Here is an 18,895-nt window from a genome sequence, read left to right as displayed (position 1 = left end):
GATTTATTATACAAAAGTAGTTCGTTGGCAAATAAACTTTCAGCGAGGAAATAGTGCTAAATTTGCCAGGATGAAAGCGAAGAAGGTAAGATTTTTGGAATTCTTCGACCTCCAAATACATTTGGACATTATACAGAATAAGTAGCAAAAGGTTGATACTGAGCAGTTTTCATACATATTCACTCTTAACGAAATATCGAGCCCAATTTGCAGATGAAAGTAGTAGTCTGAATTATGAAAGTGGTCTGTGTGATTAAAAGTATCCTGACACCTATTAATGGACATAAATTTGGAGTGTGTCCACGTTTCGCCTTTATGACGGCTTGAAACTTGCAATGAGATGTGTGTATATCTGTGGAAGAATGGCAGCCCATTCTTCACCGAAGTCGAAACGAGAGACGGTAGTGATGTTGGACGTCGGAGTCTGAAGTGAAGCCAACGTTCTAAATCATCCGAGTGGCGTTGCATTGGGTTCAGATCAGAGCTCTTGGCAGGTCAGTTCATTTCAGGAGCATTGTCATGCAAATTAAATCGTCTGCGAACTATTACTCCTCTGTACGCAGTACAAAATTCTTTAAAATGTGTTAATATCCTTCCGCATTTAGAGTTTCCATACGCGCAATTGGGGGACCACAGCGTAAAGACGAAAAACACCCCCCTTCCGGAACATCTCCTCCTGCGTTCTTCACTGTTGGCGCTACACATGATGGCGGGTAACGTTCTCCATGCATTCACCAAAACAAAACCTTTCCATCGTATTGCCCAGGATATAGCATGATTCATCAATGCAAATCACTCGTTTCCAGTCATCCACTGCCCACTGTCGTCGCTCTTGACACCACCTTAAGGTCCGTTTCACACTGGGACACTGGTGACGGTCGCCAGTCTGTGGTGAACACTCCTGGATCACTGGTGTCCGACACCGCATGTATTGCCAACTGATTGGTTAGTGAAATGGCCTCGTACAGCAACTAAATTTCGCTAGCGTTTTATGGTCCGAAAAATAAGGTACTAAATTTGAATAAATAACATACAACTTACCAATTTGGTTTTTCTCATCCATGCTCTTCTCATTGAACTCAGTCACAAACTTCGTTATAATTTCTTGCCACACATTAGTTCTCATCACTTTGTTGCTATAGTCATCGCTTTTCACATCTCAAATAGCAGAACGACTTTCTGCTTCACTTATAGAATCTCCCGTGTTACGTCAAATCTAAACTCATGGCTACGGTGTGTACAATGAATTTTCGCATCACTGTCTCAGAAATGACTCCCTGTCGGTTGGCAAGTCTGCAGCGCTGTGTTTGTGTCCCAGTGCGAACACTCCAATTGAAACTAATGCATGTCCGGCGGTGACTGTTGTGAACACAGTGACCTTTTCAGTCACATGTGGCGAGGGTGAGTCACTGCTGGGTCACAGTGGCTCGGTGAGGTAGTGCCCTGGTGTGATTGCTCCAGTTCCAACGAATGTATCTCTATCGGTGGTCACCGTCACCAGTGTCCCAGTGTGAAACGGACGTAAGAATCGCTTAGCAGTGACTACAGAAATGTGTGGCTTATGAGGAGCCGTTCGACCATTATATCAAATCTTTTAAACGCGCTAGCCACAGTCATTGTGCTAGTTGGACTGCTGGTGGCACTTTTAAATCACGAGTGATTGCTTCCTCTGATTTAATGCTACTTTATTTTTACAGTTACCTTCCCCAATGCTTGACGGTCTTACAAGTCTTGGTTTAGCTGTCCTTGTTTCTTCGCATTTCCACTTCACATCTTCAAAAGTCAACTAGGAGAGCTTCTGAAGGGTTGCAGTGTCACTGATGGATTTGTTACTCGGGTAACATCCAGTGACAAGCCCATGTCAAAGTCACTAACCCGTCTTGACCAACCCATTCTGCTTTTACAGCTTCTCTACGGCCAACACAACTCTCTCCACCTCGTCTTATACCTGCAGGTTCGCCTCTCGTGGCATCTATTGGTCTTCGCATTACATGGGGTGTCCGGATACTTTTGGTAAGATAGTGTATAGACAAGAGATCGTCGATCAAGAAGAGGTAGCCCTCTAGCGTTGGTTATCCTTCATGATTGGCTCATGACTTTCAGGTGAAGGCGATGCCGTTAGAGACGGAATGCAAGGTTCATAAAGGACAAATGTCAAGATATGGCCGGGAAGGATATATAGCGAGATTCACTCTGTCCTAAGAAATTCTGATACACCATACTCCGACTAGGACTTAAGCTCTGCTGGTGCCTATCACTAAACTTGGTGATAGTGCTCGTTATTAGCATTGAGGACTAATCAGAGCCGGCCGGGGTGGCAGAGCGGTTCTAGGTGCTACAGTCTGGAACCGCGCGACCGCTACGGTCGCAGGTTCGAATCCTGCCTCGGGCATGGATGTGTGTGATGTCCTTAGGTTAGTCAGGTTTAAATAGTTCTAAGTTCTGGGGACTGATGACCTCCGAAGTTAGGTCCCATAGTGCTTAGAGCCACTTGAACCATTTGACTTTTCAGAGGGAACGGCCGCTAGAAACTATGTGGGGCCGAAACTCGAATCCTATCCTTTCTTTCCCGAAGAACGCTGTTAGCTACAATGGAACGATTCAGTTTTGACAATTCTAAGTTGCATTCCACTCTTGTCAGTTGCGCAATCATGAGCCGTACCTTCTGTCATACACATCTGGGTCTGCATCTGGATGAATCTCTTTCTCAGACTAATTAGCTATTTAATACGAGACTTCGTGGCAGATTGAAACTGTGTGTCGGACCAGAACCTGGGGCGTTTGCCTTTCGCAGGCAAATGCTCTACCGGCTGATCTGTCCAAGCACGACTTTAGACCCACCCTCGACAGCTTTTCTTCCGCCGGGACCTCATACGTTTCAAACATTTCAGAACCAAAGTGCACACCTGTGAAGTTAAAATCTGCTACTGGGTAGCATTCTGTGTCGTGTTGCTCGACCGTGTGCATTGTAATATACTTTGAGTTCGTGGCATGCTGTCCACGAGGCGAAAGAGACTTTTCTATTCAAGCCTTATCCACTTCCAGATAACGCCCCGTCCGTGTGAGGAGGATTGCTACGAGGCGCAGTGTAAGTTTAAACTGATTTCAAGCATATCCAATCAGACAGATACCAGGAGCTACATCACGCCATCCCACGTGATTTATTTTGCCTCGTGATTGTTCATGACGTTGACCGGGATTTCGTATATTAACTTCTTGAAAGAGGAACTCGTCAAAGAAATGCTGACTGTAGAGCCGGACAAAATGTTGATACGGGCCCAAAACTTAAGTCACATAGTGGCTAAACTCGAGGGGTTGCATACATGACACGAACATTGAAACCTGTTTCCCTCCACACTAATCCTACGACGATTATCAGCCATCAGAGAGATGCTGAACTCCTCTGTGAAGAGTGAAGAGATCCTGACACCATTGTTTCGGATTCTATTCTACGTGTTGCATTGCCAATCATTTTAACGCAATACTCTACTGGGGTCATTGGCACGTTGCTCGCAGTAGATGAAGGGCCAAATTGATCGTACAAAACCGGTAGCGTGGTTCGACAAACTCTGTGCCCCAACCAACTCCACTCCAGTTGCCGGTAAAGTTGCTACGGCCGCAATATTTAGGTAACTGGTGTTGATCCGGTGCCCGCTATAATACAGATCTGGAAAACCCAATGGCCTAAGCACTAAGAGCTGTAGCTACTCACCTGCCCCACCTGACACACACCTCCTTCCCCTCCCCCATCCCACCCCTCAGATTTCCATCGTTACCGTTACCTGATTATAAAACATCTGTCTACGGTAACTTCCAAGATATTTGCAGAGAGAAGGTAAGTTATAGGTCTTCGTCACACCATGATACATCCAGTGACATGTTTACTTCACAATCTTGTGTCTTTGACGATTTAAGGAAGTTCTCATAATAGTAATCGGAAAAATCGTTACAGTTCCAGCAGTTTTTATAACCGAAGAGAAAGTGTGTGTGTGTGTGTGTGTGTGTGTGTGTGTGTGTGTGTGTGTGTTTTGTTGATTTGGGTTAGATGGTAAAGTTCAACCGAGTAATTTCCTGTGTTCTGATTTATTGTAATTTTAATAGTGCAACTATCAACAGAGATGGCCTGCAGTAGAGTAGCTGTAAAAGATTTTGGATGTTGCGCCTTTACGCAAAGCACTTCATTAAATGTTTAGATTAACGTTCTCTCGTAGTGATGAAATGGGGCAATTTACCAGAAATCCCGAGGAAACAGCAATTAAGCTACAGAAATGTGGCCTGCGTCATTAGCACAGAGAAGCAGCGGCATGGGTAAGGACGGAGAGTGTCTTAATAGCTGTTTTACGCGCTGTCTTTTAGTGTTAAGTGGCTCTTTGTGCTTGTCTCTCTGTGGTAAAATGTGAATTCATCGTCACTTTATCACATATTACGTTGGTTTCTGAGAGATCCGACCCCTCAGTGTTTCAGTGTTGCCTGGATCGTGAGTTCACTGCCTCACTCCTGAAACCACTGTAGCACGATTATGGCCTTGTGAGACGGTCGATTATCTTGCCGCCGGGATAGCCATCGACCACTAAGGGAATCAAGTGATCCGCAATGCTGTTTACGTAGTCCACAGTCATGGTAACTTCGATTACTACCACCAGGTGATTGTCCCTATAATGTTACTCTCTGTCCCCTACAAGCTCTTGGTGCGACACATGCTTGTAGAATCTGTTTGACTGAACGACGGCTTTTTCGGAAGCGACCATACACGTTGTTAACAGCAAAGTGATCCATTGATTATGTTCGACCGGGCGACACGTTTCCATGGATCCACGGTCCTGTTTAGGTGATCTCGTGCTCATTGCATTCGTAACTGACGATGCCGTTGGGTCAACACGAGATAAAGTTGAAGTCATCTGCTACGGAGCCCTGTGTTCAACATTGTGCTCTGAAACAATTGTCTGTACCAGCAATGTGCTCTATCGCCAGACTTGCCATAGATCGCCGCCTGTCCTGCGTTACAGATGAGGCACTTCTTCTGAGGAGGTGTGGCTGTCGTACACCTTACGCCTGTTTTACAGTCCTTCGACTACTTTCCATAGACGTTCACGGCAACAGCATACCATCCTCGCCATTTTCGAGATGCATGTTCCCAGGCACCTGGTCATAAGTGTCCCCTTTCTCAAAGTCGCTTATGTCAGCGGATTCCCCCATTTGCTACTGGAGTCTCGAGAATAATTCCCTATTCGCCTCTGCTCCGCTTATGTAATTTCCCTACCGCTTTACATGGCGGAGTCCTGCTTGGTCTGGAAGTTCTTTTAAAAGCAACTAACATTATGCTGAATGGAAAAACTGGTAGAAGCCGACCTCGGGGAAGATCAGTTTGGATTCCGTAGAAGTGCTGGAACACGTGAGGCAATACTGACCTTACGACTTATCTTAGAAGAAAGATTAAGGAAAGGCAAACCTACGTTTCTAGCACTTGTAGACTTAGCGAAAGCTTTTGACAATATTGACTGGGACACACTCTTACAAATTCTAAAGCTGGCAGGGGTAAAATACATGGAGCGAAAGGCTATTTACAATTTGTACAGAAACCAGATGGCAGTTAGGAGTCGAGGGGCACGAAATGGAAGCAGCGGTTGGTAAGGGAGTGAGACAAGGTTGTAGCCTCTCCCCGATGTTATTCAATCTGTATGTTGAGCAAGCAGTAAAGGAAACAAAAGAAAAATTCGGAGTAGGTATTAAAATCCATGGAGAAGAAATAAAAACTTTGACAAAATTACAATGTCATCGGCGAACCTCAGAGACAGCAAAGGACTTGGAAGAGCAGTTGAACGGAATGGACAGTGTCTTGAAAGGAGGGCATAAGATGAACATCAACAAAAGCAAAACGAGGATAATGGAATGTAGCCGAATTAAGTCGGGTAATGCTGAGGGAATTAGATTAGGAAATGAGACACTTAAAGTAGTAAAGGAGTTTTGCTATTTGGGGAGCAAAATAACTGATGGTGGTCGAAGTAGAGAGGATATAAAATGTAGACTGGCAGTGGAAAGGAAAGCGTTTCTGAAGAAGAGAAATTTGTTAACATCGAGTATAGATTTAAGTGTCAGGAAGTCGTTTCTGAAAATATTTGTATGGAGTGTAGCCGTTATGGAAGTGAAACATGGACGATAAATAGTTCGGACAAGAAGAGAATAGAAGCTTTCGAAATGTGATGGTACAGAAGAATGCTGAAGATTAGATGGGTAGATCACATAACTAATGAGGAGGTATTGAATAGAATTGGGGAGGAGTGTGGCACAACTTGACAAGAAAAAGGGACCGGTTGGTAGGACATGTTCTGAGGCATCAGGGATTCACAAATTTAGTATTGGAGGGGAGCGTGGAGGATTAAAAGTCTTAGAGGGAGACCAAGAGATGAATACACTAAGCGGATTCAGACGGATGTAGGTTGCAGTAAGAACTGGGAGATGAAGATGCTTGCACAGGATAGAGTAGCATGGAGAGCTGCATCAAACCAGTCTCAGGACTGAAGACGACGACGACGACGACGACGACGACGATATTATTATGCTTTTGCCCAAGTGTGTGTGTGTGTGTGTGTGTAAAGTAATTGACTGACCAACCTAGTTCCATTTATCGTGTTTGTTCCATACAAATGTTGGTTTCGTGGAGCCTCAGTAGCTATTTTTAATTACGTGGATGTTGTTGTTGCTTTAATACATCCGTAGAAAAAAACCATCCTAGACAAGAAAATTGTCATCTTTTAAGAAATCTTCGGAGACTTAACGACGTTAAGGACGTCACTTTGCTGTTGTGAACTTAACTGCTTCCCTTCCCTTCCCTCTAGATCTCTATGCACGGTCAGAACGGTAAACTATCTCTTTGGTGGAGAAGTGTATATTAATACGTATGTACTTGAGCCAGATTGTAACGATGCAATGACGTAGACGCGAGGGCACTAACGGCCTACATCTATCTGTAAGCGGAAGGAACCACGCTATCCGCTGCGGCTGCTACACGTTCCGTTATTGGTGTTCCCTAGCGTGCAGAGGAAATCCTGTTTACTTTGCTTGCCTGATGCATGATGCACGTCTTGCGGGCTAGGCATAAAGTGAACTCGTATTCTTAAGGGACAGTGTTGAGATCTCGATGCGACGATTTGTGCCTACATTTTCTGTTAAGAAGGACGACTTGGAAAATAGCAGAGTATATGTTCGTTATGTATTAATTTCCTTAATGTTGTGTATTAGTTACGCGTTAAAATCTGCAGGAACTGACTACAACAATAGCAAAAGCATTCCTGTGGGTTGTGCCGTAATAACCAAAACTGACGCGGGTGGCAGTAAACGACAATAGACACAAGAACGTTCCAGTAAACAAAACAATTGCGAAATTTTGTTTTCATGCTGTCATAGACTTCAGTATCAAATGTTCTCCTAGTTATTACAAATCTGTTTGAAACATAAACTTTTCGATTAACTCTTCAGCTAATGGAACTCAAGTACCACCTGTGGTCTACCTTAACAATAAACACAATACTACTTGTTGTAGAATCGTACATGTTAAAGGAAATTTTCCACGCAGTAACATTGTGAGCTATCTGTCAGGTGGCGCAACCTGTTACTCACTGAATGGACTATCTCTGCTGGCTCAACCTATCACTCATTGAATGGACGTACAAATTAAACACTAGCATCTACTGATGGGATGTAGGCAGTAGCATTACGAGCTCTCTCAGATGGCTCACGTCTGTTGTGAGCTGCGGATACTTTCAGGCATACTGCCAAATCCCCTCGTGGTACCAGACCTCCGTAAAAGTTTCTTGGTTTAGCCACAAGTCCATAGAAACCGATACAGGTGACGTATAGTAAAACTAGTCTTACCTTCGCACTCAGGATTGTGTAAGTTACATCTTTCCTGGATTGCCTCAACGATACGAGGCGTACGATTTCCTCCTAACGTGAGTCTTTCGTTGACGTCGTCTTTCAAAGCAATTCTTGTAGCACATTGGGTTCTTCAGAAGATGCAAGCAGGCGACCTGTGATAGTGGTAGTGCGTGTAGCTAATCTACGTAAAATAAGTCCCGTGATGCCATTACGGTGCATTTATTAGCGAACACCGTAAAACACACAAAATTAAATAGTATGAAACCATTCATCTTAAAAAGTTGATTAAATTCGAGAGCATGGTAAAGGAGACTGTCGCAGGACAGACTCGGATTCCTTCCTGTCACCGACTGGCGAGATTGGCGCAGCCAATATCTCTTGTACACTTCGTACAATTTTGTAACTATTCGTACATCGTCGGCAGCTTAACGATATTAGTATGTTTACTGATTTAACTGGCGTACTGCATATTAGTGTTGTCGACTAAAGCTCAGATAACACGTAAGCTCGTCATAGTATTTGCTATACTAAAAGAGGACTTTGATAGCTAATATTTTACGAACAAAATTGTGTTTAGAGCCCGCATGTATGAGGTCCCCATACGTATAGATTGCCAAGCAAGATCGTTTTGAATGGCTCGTGTATACCTATCCTCACTCCCACCACATAGTCCTTCCATTACGTAAGTCCGGTATTAGGCCTCTTACGGATCCTCACATGTTCAGCGATATTGTCAAACTGTCAATATATTGATCGTCTGAGGACACGTTTTGACTTATTTTCGTATTGATGAGCAGAATTGATGGACCTCAAATATTCTCAGTATTGCCAGTACATACTGAACGTGTGGGGTGAAACGCAGTTTGGCGATATTCTCCTGTCAGATGTTGACAGTGCTTCAGGAAACAGCCGAGCGGCGTTAGTGTGCACTACTTATTTTTTCAATTCATCATGGTGTGTATCATGCTTCTGATTCAATTCTTAAGGAGTCGTTTAATACAAAAATGTTCAAATGTGTGTCAATTCCTAAGGGACCGAACTGCTGAGGTCACCAGTCCCTAGACTTAAACACTACGCAAACTAGCTTAGGCTAAAAACAACACGCACATCCATGCCCGAGGGAGGACTCGACCATCCGGCGGGAGGGGCCGCGTAGTTCGTGTCAGGGCGCCTCAAACCGCGTGACCACTCTGCGCGGCCTTTTAATACAACAGAATTTTAATAAGCCTATGGTAGGATGATTACTGTATATACCAGTTTAGGATGGTTAACGTAGCATTCTCTAAGACATTGCGTTCTTCATTAATTTGAAAATATAGGATAGATCGTTGTGTAACATAGCAGTTTTGAAAAACGCTCCTATTTCGAAAATACGTCGCCTGCCTGCAATGACTAGTAATAGGTCTGTGAAATGCATGTCAATTTCCCCAGATTATCACAAGGCATAAAAAAAGTTTCGATAGAATTTTATTAGTTTTTGTGTTTGCTGATGTTACAAAACTAACCTCCCAGCAGTGGAATGACCTGTCTGTCGCCAGGCATCTCGAAGTTACTTCTGTTGTTGAATGCGATTGCCTCTCTCACTAACATATTTTGCTTCTCTGTTTTATAATAATTTGTACGGTAAATTAACATGTGACCAGTCACTCCTTTTCTCAACCAATCTGAGACCCGTTTCCTCTTTTTTGTTGTTTTCAGTTGCTTCCAAGCTATAGCTAACATAACTGCAGCACGCGTTTTTTTTTTTTCTTTTTTCCCAACTTGACGGTGTTAATGATAGCGTGAGGTTGCTTTAATATATGGAAAGTCGAAAGTGTGACAGACTAGTATTGTTAATAAATATTAAACGTATGCAGGATTCTTTACACATGCGCCATTGCCTGCAGTGCTGCTAAGACGCGCGGCGGCATTGGTCAGCGTTCCATAGTGCAAATACATTGTACACTTACGACTCGTAAGCCAGCAGCAACGGCGGGGCCGTCTGTGCGCGAGGTTCTGCCCGCTGCTTGCAACGGCGTTTTCACACCTGTTACGTTTAACACGTGGCGTTTCATTAGCTTTTTGGGAGACAAACATCACACTAGAACTTAAAAACTACCAATGCTAGTTCTCACTATACTAGAAGCCACAACATCCAGCACGCACACACAAACAGGACAGACTCGAGTATCTCCTACACAGACTCAACAGAGTCCCAGCTACTTACAGTAAAATAGCGGGAAATAGCACGGGGTGAGGAACACCGATTACGCGCGGCAGCAGGGCTACTATACTCTGGTCATTGATGTGTACATTACGCTGTGTATTCTTCCGCGTTTGCCTGAATCTCATTGGATTTCAAACTAGTACAGGGCCATAGTGAAGCATTCTCGGCTTGCCACGAAGTCTACAACTAAGCCATATAACATAAACAAAACGCACAGAAAACTGCAACACAATGCAACAGTAACAGTCGCACAGCAGAAGGATGCCTCATATAACAGGAACAGACGCCCCCCCCCCCGCCCCCCCTCCCCCCCCCACACACACACTGATATTTGATAACAAATTAATCCTCAGTGTGTGAAACGTCATGAGAAAATAAGGAATACAAATGGCATGCAAATTAGACAATATATTGCATAGAAGTGGCGAGAGTGCGATATTAGATTCTCCTCTCCCACATCTACAAAAAAAAAAAGAAAAAAACCAGTGGTTATGGTGACACACTGATCTCTAGCATAGCCGGCGTCTAGATTAGGTTCGTAGATGATAATTTAGTTGTGAGTTGGCGAAGCAAACGAACGTGAATGTCGAGTAAAAGAGTGTGGTAACAGAGTGACCTTCAGCGTAGCCTGTTTATGTTTGCACCATATTTAAAATCACACTTTACCGTATTTAACATACTTCTCGTTATCAAACTTACAGCTTCGAGGTATATTGAAAATACATAGACTTGTTGTTGTTGTTGTTGTGGTCTTCAGTCCTGAGACTGGTTTGATGCAGCTCTCCATCCTACTCTATCCTGTGCAAGCTTTTTCATCTCCCAGTACCTACTGCAACCTACATCCTTCTGAATCTGCTTAGTGTATTCATCTCTTGGTCTCCCTCTACGATTTTTACCCTCCACGCTGCCCTCCAATACTAAATTGGTGAGCCCTTGATGCCTCAGAACATGTCCTACCAACCGATCCCTTCTTCTGGTCAAGTTGTGCCACAAACTTCTCTTCTCCCCAATCCTATTCAATACTTCCTCATTAGTTATGTGATCTACCCATCTAATCTTGAGCATTCTTCTGTAGCACCACATTTCGAAAGCTTCTATTCTCTTCTTGTCCAAACTATTTATCGTCCATGTTTCACTTCCATACATGGCTACACTCCATACAAATACTTTCAGAAATGACTTCCTGACACTTAAATCAATACTGGATGTTAACAAATTTCTCTTCTTCAGAAACGCTTTCCTTGCCATTGCCAGCCTATATTTTATATCCTCTCTACTTCGACCATCATCAGTTATTTTGCTCCCCAAATAGCAAAACTCCTTTACTACTTTAAGTGCCTCATTTCCTAATCTAATTGGATTAGATCAACATAGACTTATGTTGTTAATTAATGGTACAACTTGGCGATGTGTATTTTCATGCATATTATAACGCAAAAATGTTACGAAAAACGTAAGGGGTATCCACTACGTCACTTTTGAGACTATTTGTGATAAGATTGCAAACGCTTTGCACAACTTCAAATAAATTTAGAAACGCAGGCAAATGTCAAGTTTTACTTGCAGTGACTATCATTCAACATATGTGACGGACGTGCACAACTCTTACAGATACCTTGAACATGTAAGCTCTAACAAGCGGAAGAACGCGCTCCACATTTGCAAACCAGTGTAACTGAATCACCAGCCTGCTCAAACCAGCGAGCAGCTGTAAAAATTCTTAGCACTGTTATAATTCAGGCCTACAATTTCAGCCAGCAGCAGGAACAATGCGAAGCAAGTAAACTGTCCGCCTACCACAAGCCAAAAGATTGTTCAGTAACTTTAAACAACTTGTATAAATTATTTTTTGAGCTTGTAACTTACACCTAAATTTTCCGGTAAATATTATTCTTACTTGTGGTTTCCAGTAAAGCTGCGTTTTCAGTCCATAAATTCCGGGATATATGCCGATTATGATATTTTTAATCCTCCTCCTTTCTTGAAACAAACATATAGCTTCTCGCGGTTCATGATTCGTGTGCGAGAACGTTCTACCGAGGAAAACTCAGATTTTTGAATTTCATCGCTTGTCGTCCAAGTTCTTACATTCGGGCAATGGCATCGGCTGCGTGCTGACTGGATTACTGATTTGACTTCGGTCCATGTCGGTCGTCGTCGTCGGGGGGGGGGGGGGGGGGGGGGGGGGGCTCAAATTTCCTTGACAAAGAAATTTTGTCAAATATTCATCATATTTCTTTAACAAATAACCACGACGTGGCGCAAAAATAGATTCATGTAGAATGGCTGACACGTAGTAACAGATGAACCACATGATACCAACTGAGAAACGGTTATTTGTAATGTTGTTAGTTTCATAGTTCCCAGTCACTAAAAGAAGCAGTAATTTTTCCAACACGAATATGAAATGTAATTAAACGAACAGTCTTCCTGCTTTTAAGGTTAAAATATAATAATAAAATCTGAGTGCAGTGTAACGCATATAGTTCACAGTAACCATGGCGGCAATTGTATCATCGAAAATCCAATAACGTGAGAAATGAATAGTGATCTGACGTGTTTAAGAGCAAAAGAAACTGATTATGAGTATATCCGCGTGCTTGCCAAGTGTTTTCTGTGCTTTATGGCGATTAGAGTTCGTTTCGCGAATTTCTTCACGGGTTTCAGACTCATTGTAATACTTTCAAAACTAGGCACAATTTTACGTTCCTTGACCTTTTCACCATGCCTTGCTTATATGCCTTATGAGTACTATCAGGTTTCCCTTTCCCTGCTGTAACGTTTAGTCCTCTAGCATGTACGCCTGTGACGGATTCTTCTTTGTGTGCAATCTTAACTCATAACCGACACATGTTCCATTACATTTAGAACAAAACTCAGTTCCTATTCAATTTCAGCTCCCTGCCGCTACGGAATCATTAATGGATCGTGTTGTGCTAATATTTTTGTCCTTGACGAACTACAGTACACTTAAATTCCCTTTCCAGCGAACAAATGAACATCATTGGTGACAATGAACTTCCCTTACTTCTTTCCTGGTTTTCTCATCTTTTACAAGTCTATCAGTGCAGACTATTCTAATTGTCTTTGAAGAAAGAGTGTATTTTCCTCTCCCTGTCTGAAAAAAAGGGAAAACACTTTACTTCATCCTGGATTATAAAAGGTATTTCCATATATGCATCGCCACAATAAGCTCCGAAATAAGACTTCCTTTGCATTTTGAATGTGCTTCTCCGCTATACATGCAGGCGCGCGCGATGGTTTCTTGCGGTGTGTTTACTTACACACGTCTGCCGCTTGCGGTGAACAGAAGATAAAATTTGATCAGATCAAAGGCGAGGCGTTAGATTTGATCAAATAAATTTGACGAAAGGCAGCATTTGACAAAAGCTTATATTTGAAAAAGCAATTTTGTCAGAAAAAAATTGATAGTGTAATACCTTCCGCCGGCCGGAGTGGCCGAGCGGTTCTAGGAGCTTCAGTCTGGAACTGCGTGACCGCTACGGTCGCAGGTTCGAATCCTTCCTCGGGCATGGATGTATGTGATGTCCTCAGGTTAATTAGGTTTAAGTAGTTCTAAGTTCTACGGGACTGATGACCTCAGAAGTTGAGGCCCATAGTGCTCAGAGCCATTTGAACCATTTTGAATACCTTCCAAAGCATGCGTGGGGAATAGCTTCTCATTCGGTGCTGTTGCATTGTATAGTGCTGCTTAAAGAGACCGACTTACTTCTGCTAGTTGCAGCGCCCCAATAAAACAAAAACTTCAGAAAATAAAATGCTGTCCAAAACAAGAGAAACCTCACAACCCCCAGATCATTTCGTAAAATTTGACAAGAGTGCACAATTCACTGTTCGAATTCTTCAACCTTGTCAACAGGAGTGACGTGTACTTCTCTTTCCAAATGACCCCAGGCAGAAAAATCTACAGAACTGAGAACAGATGGATCATCCCGACTAAGGTACAAGCCCATCGTGAACCACATTGGCGCGTCAGATGTCATCTTGCACCAAAAGCAAAATGTGTCGGTGCCTCATCGCGCATATAGCACATCGCCAGCATTGCGCTTGGGGAAATGCCCACAATAAGTCCTGAAAGATTCCGCCGTAGAAACTGAGGGTGCCCTCATCTATGGTTTTTTAAAAGAATGTGTGGCACCCAAACTGCACGTGCAGTGAAGAAACGTTGCTGATGTTGTTACTCATGAACAGCATGCGAGTTTACGTCATATTTGAGAGCAGTTAGAGAGGGACGTAACTGCAAACTTAACATTTCACATTTATACTAACTAGGACAATGTTTCGTACGGAAATCGGTAGCGGTTCGTAATTGCATATCCGCAATTGTCTCACAAATGCATCGTTTGCAGACCATGATCAGTAGAAAGTTTTTAATACCATTATCGTATACTTCCACCCGTGTCAGTTTCGCTTTATTAGGCCCCGAGAAATTTTATCCGCCATTTGGTTTGAACTGTGCGCACACCAGCAGCTTGAATTGCCATACCAACAGCAGAAGCAACCGTGCAGGTATTAGAGCTAGGAAAGCTCGGAAGAGCAACCAAGACTTTATACTCCCCGATCAAGTGATAGTAAGTGTGCGCGTAAGTGTTCAAAGTTCTACAGAAGTGCAGTTGCAAGACTCGAAGTTGTGGATTACCTTTCGCTCGTTGTGTTTTTATCGCGGCTACCTTCATAATTTCAGTCAACATTGTCAAAAGTTTCCTCTAAATCCAAGAATGCTGTAATGATAGGTGTGTCTTTCTTTAGCTTATCTTCTAATATAACTCGCCACTACTGCCTCGCGTGTTAACGTACATTTCTCAGTGACCCAAACTGATAATCCTGGAGGCCGCCCTCAAACGATACGTAAATATAAACAAACGATATCATTCTGCAGAATTCCGTATTTTATCATCAGTCGGACACATGCCGAGGGCTATAGACCATTTTGGCGGATAATGAATGCGTTGGCTTTTTAATGTTGACGATGTCAGGCGTATTATGTTGCAGTGTGTGACGTAGGAAGTCTTAGTTGTTTGATTGTTCACTTTCCACCACTTTTTCTGACTTACAATCCCACCGGTTCTTTGCCGCGGGCAATTAGTAATTTTGGCGCAAATTCCAGTATATCATTCGCACCAAGTAGCTCTGCCCTTTTTGTAGTTCCTCTGTGGACTATCTTTGCAACAGGACGTAGTCGGTTGTTCCATCGGCTTCCTTCCAAAGTCTGTACTTCCATATTTCTAATGGTTCAGTATACCGGTGTTTATGGGATCCTTGTGATAGCATATTCTTGTGATGCAAGAATCTGTGGTGGTAAGTTTCTATGGGACCAAACTGCAGAGGTCATCGGTCCCTAGGCTGACACACTATTTAATCTAACATTAACTTACGCTAAGGGCAAAACACACACACACACACACACACACACACACACACACACACACACACGCCCGAGGAAGAACTCGAGCCTCCGACGGGGGAAGCCGCGCGATCTGTGGCAAGGCTCGTGAGACCGCGCAGCTACCCTGATTGGCACAAGAATCTGTCTTCCTGTTTCCTAGTTACTTTCGTTACCCACAGACAGATCCTTTCCGTGTTTGCCTTGTCTTCGATCGTCTCCAATTATTGTCCTTGCACTAGTTTACTGCGCCAGCATCTTTCCGAATTTCCGTAGGCCTAGCTGTTTTCCGGCGAATCTTCTTTTATTGCACTTCGAACAGCGTCCAGGTGCCCACACAACAGAGCAGTCTTTCTTTTTTTTACGTGGTCTGCCCGTGCATGATTTTCTATTTCAGTGACTTCATAACTTGCAAACGTTCTTTACCACTTGATTTACTGGGCAATACAGCCTGTCCAGATCGCTGCTAGGATGTTATGCATGATGCATATTTTCCTATCCAAGTTTTAAGCTGTGCTTATATCCAGCTCGCAATGCGAGTACTGCACATAGTCACAAGAATGACCCTTGATGTTATTGTCATCATTCCGTTTACTTTTCAAAATTTTCCTGGTCTTCTGGCTGTTTTCTTTGCTGTTCATAGCTCTCACTTGCCGATGTTTGCTGTCCAGTTACCTAGAGGACAGGCATTAAGGCGTGATACTGACGGCACTTATTTTGTGTTATTAATAATAATTAGCGCTCGCTGCTTCGCTCGCGTAGGATGTATGATCTGCAGATTATTTTTTGTTTTGTTTTTTCTTTAATCGGGTTCTTTATGTTGTCCACAAATTGCAACACCTTCTAAACTTTCCACGCTAAATTAGGCCATAGTCTCTTCCGAAAGTAATTATGACTAAAAAGCGGTTACATTACACGAATACTTGTTCCGTAGATCATGATTACGACATTTCGTAATGATATGGAACGTGTCAGTTTAACATAAGGGTTTCTTTTCTGCGTTGTTATTACTACTTCATATCTAAAAATTCATCTATTTAGTAAAAGGAATTGTATTCAGAAATTCTTTTAATTTGTTTTTGTATGTTGGTTGTCCATCTGTCACGCTTTTAATGCTATTTGGCAAATTACTAAAGATTTTTGGGGCAGCATTATTCACCGCTTTCTGTGCCATAGTACATTTAACACAGAATAGTGAAGGTGATCCTTTCTTCTTGTGTTGTAGCTATGCACTTCGTTATTATTTTTGTGTTAACATATTTCATACGTAAATATCTGTATTGCGAAGGTACTGTGAATATCCCGAGTTCCGTAAATAAATGTCTGCTAGGTGGTCTTGGGTTGGCTTCAGCTATTATTCTGATTGTACGATTTTGTGTAGTGAATACTTTTTTCCTTACTGATAAATTACCGCAAAATATAATGCCATATGAAAGCAAAGAATGAAAATAGGCTGATTAGGCTAATTTACTGATATAATTATCACCAAAATTTGCTATGACCCTAATACCATAAGTAGCTGAACCTAACCGTTTCAGCAGATCATTAATGTGTTTCTTCCAATTGCTGTTCTCATCAGTGCCAATGCACACCCCAGAAATTCTGAATATTCTGCCTTAGCAACAGACTTTTGTTCAAAGTCTATATATTTATCAGTGGTGTTACGCCCTTTACTGTATAGAATTGTATACACTGTGTTTTCTCAAAATTCAGTGAGTCTATTTGCACAGAACTACTTGATAATGTTCTGAAAGAAATTATTTACAATTCCCTCAGTTGATTCTCGTTTGTTGGGTGTGATTACTATACTTACATCATCAGCAAAAAGAAGTAACTTCGCTTCTACATGAATACAGAGCGGCAAGTTATAATATATATTAGTACAGTAAGGTACCCAAGACTGAACCCTGTAGGGCACCATTCTTGGTACCTCCCCAGTTAGAGGACTCTGCCTTTTTTTTTGCAGACTCTTTTAATATACGAGATATTTTGTAAAAAAATTTCATCCCCTATTTCACCATCTTGGTGTTGAATTTCAAAATGCAGTGAAACACGTATTTTTTAATTTTCCAACCGCAAAGCCAAATTCAAAGTTTCATAGATTTAGCTTTACAGATGCCTTCACAATGAAATATTTTCGTGAAACATTTCATCCCATATTTCACCGTCTTTAGTGGTCCACTTTAGAAAAACACTAAGACCCGTATTTTTTATTTGCAACCAAAAGCTAATATTGGTTTTAATATATGCAGGTTTAAAAAATCTTTCACTTGCTGTTTGAGCCCATAGGGGTTAAATTTCCGAAAATGCAGAGATACGTATCTCTTCATTCCTGACCGAGAAACCAAATACAAATTTTCGTAGGTGTAGCTTCAAAATTGCCAGAGGAGTGACATATTTTCAAAATAACCTTCATCCCATATTTCAACCCATTTTGCGCTTGATCGCATTGTGTAAATCTCAATATTTCCTATAAGCAACTGTGCGATATCTTCAGGTGGTCGTTTCTGCTGATTTCTGGTAAGAAGAAGTTGCCAATGCCCATCAGTCAGTCAGCACCTGAAAATGTAGAGTAGGAGCCTAGAAGTAGTATTGCGAGATTTACACGTGATCCAGTGACCAACAAGAGAAACATATGTTCAGAACTTGAAGTATATTGTCATGCGTCTTTTAATACTCCCCTCTAGATTAAAAAGCTTCTGCCTGGTCATGAGGTGCCAGAAGTGGGTTGAAAGTGAGCTATTACGAGAATCTGTATTTCAAGGCAGTATATAGCAACTGATTGCTGTTCCTGCGTAATTCGTCCACAATTTAAATCCACGTTATTTCTTTGTCATTTCCTGCCTTCTCTTAAAAATAAGACTTTAGCATTAAGTGCATTGCTGAAAATGTCGTTTGTACTATAATGAAGTTCTGAAGTATTGCTGACAGGTCGTGTACGCCATTTGTTGCAGACGCTGATAAACATGGCGTACTGCGTGCTGATCCTAGTGGGCAAGGTGATCCAGAGGCTGGTGTTCGGCGAACTCCGCGTCTCCGAGCAGCAGCACATCAAGGACAAGTTCTGGAATTTTGTCTTCTACAAGTTCATATTCGTCTTCGGCGTCATCAACGTGCAGTATATGGATGAAGTGGTGCTCTGGTGCGCCTGGTTTTCCGTCCTCGGTTTCCTGCACTTGCTCGCGCAGCTTTGCAAGGACCGCTTCGAATACGTAAGTATCCACTTAGTTTATCTACCATGTAGTGTATACTAAGTGCTCAGCTGTCTTGCGTGTGTCACATCGATGGACACAAAAATGTGTTTTTGTATGCCCATCTGATTGAAGGTTTTAGGGACTTACACCGTTCATTTACGTAATAACATGGAACACCTGCAGGTGTCCTTTTGATGATACTTCTTTATAGCTACG

General features: G+C 42.4%; 1 protein-coding gene across 3 annotated transcripts in view; it reads left to right on the top strand.

Annotated features, from left to right (window-relative positions):
- The window catches only part of LOC124615542 (E3 ubiquitin-protein ligase AMFR-like), a 341,793-nt gene that overhangs the window by 265,706 nt on the left and 57,192 nt on the right, over positions 1-18,895 (top strand). For all 3 annotated transcript variants that reach the window (XM_047143511.1, XM_047143512.1, XM_047143513.1), the window contains exon 2: positions 18,440-18,697. In XM_047143511.1, the coding sequence (XP_046999467.1) occupies positions 18,440-18,697 (258 nt within the window). The remainder of the gene's footprint in view (positions 1-18,439; positions 18,698-18,895) is intronic.

Source organism: Schistocerca americana, chromosome 5 (assembly GCF_021461395.2).
Source record: "Schistocerca americana isolate TAMUIC-IGC-003095 chromosome 5, iqSchAmer2.1, whole genome shotgun sequence".
In the NCBI taxonomy this organism is placed as follows: Eukaryota; Metazoa; Arthropoda; class Insecta; order Orthoptera; family Acrididae; genus Schistocerca; species Schistocerca americana.
Note: the sequence above shows the minus strand (reverse complement) of the source record. Positions and strands in the feature narration are given on the sequence as shown.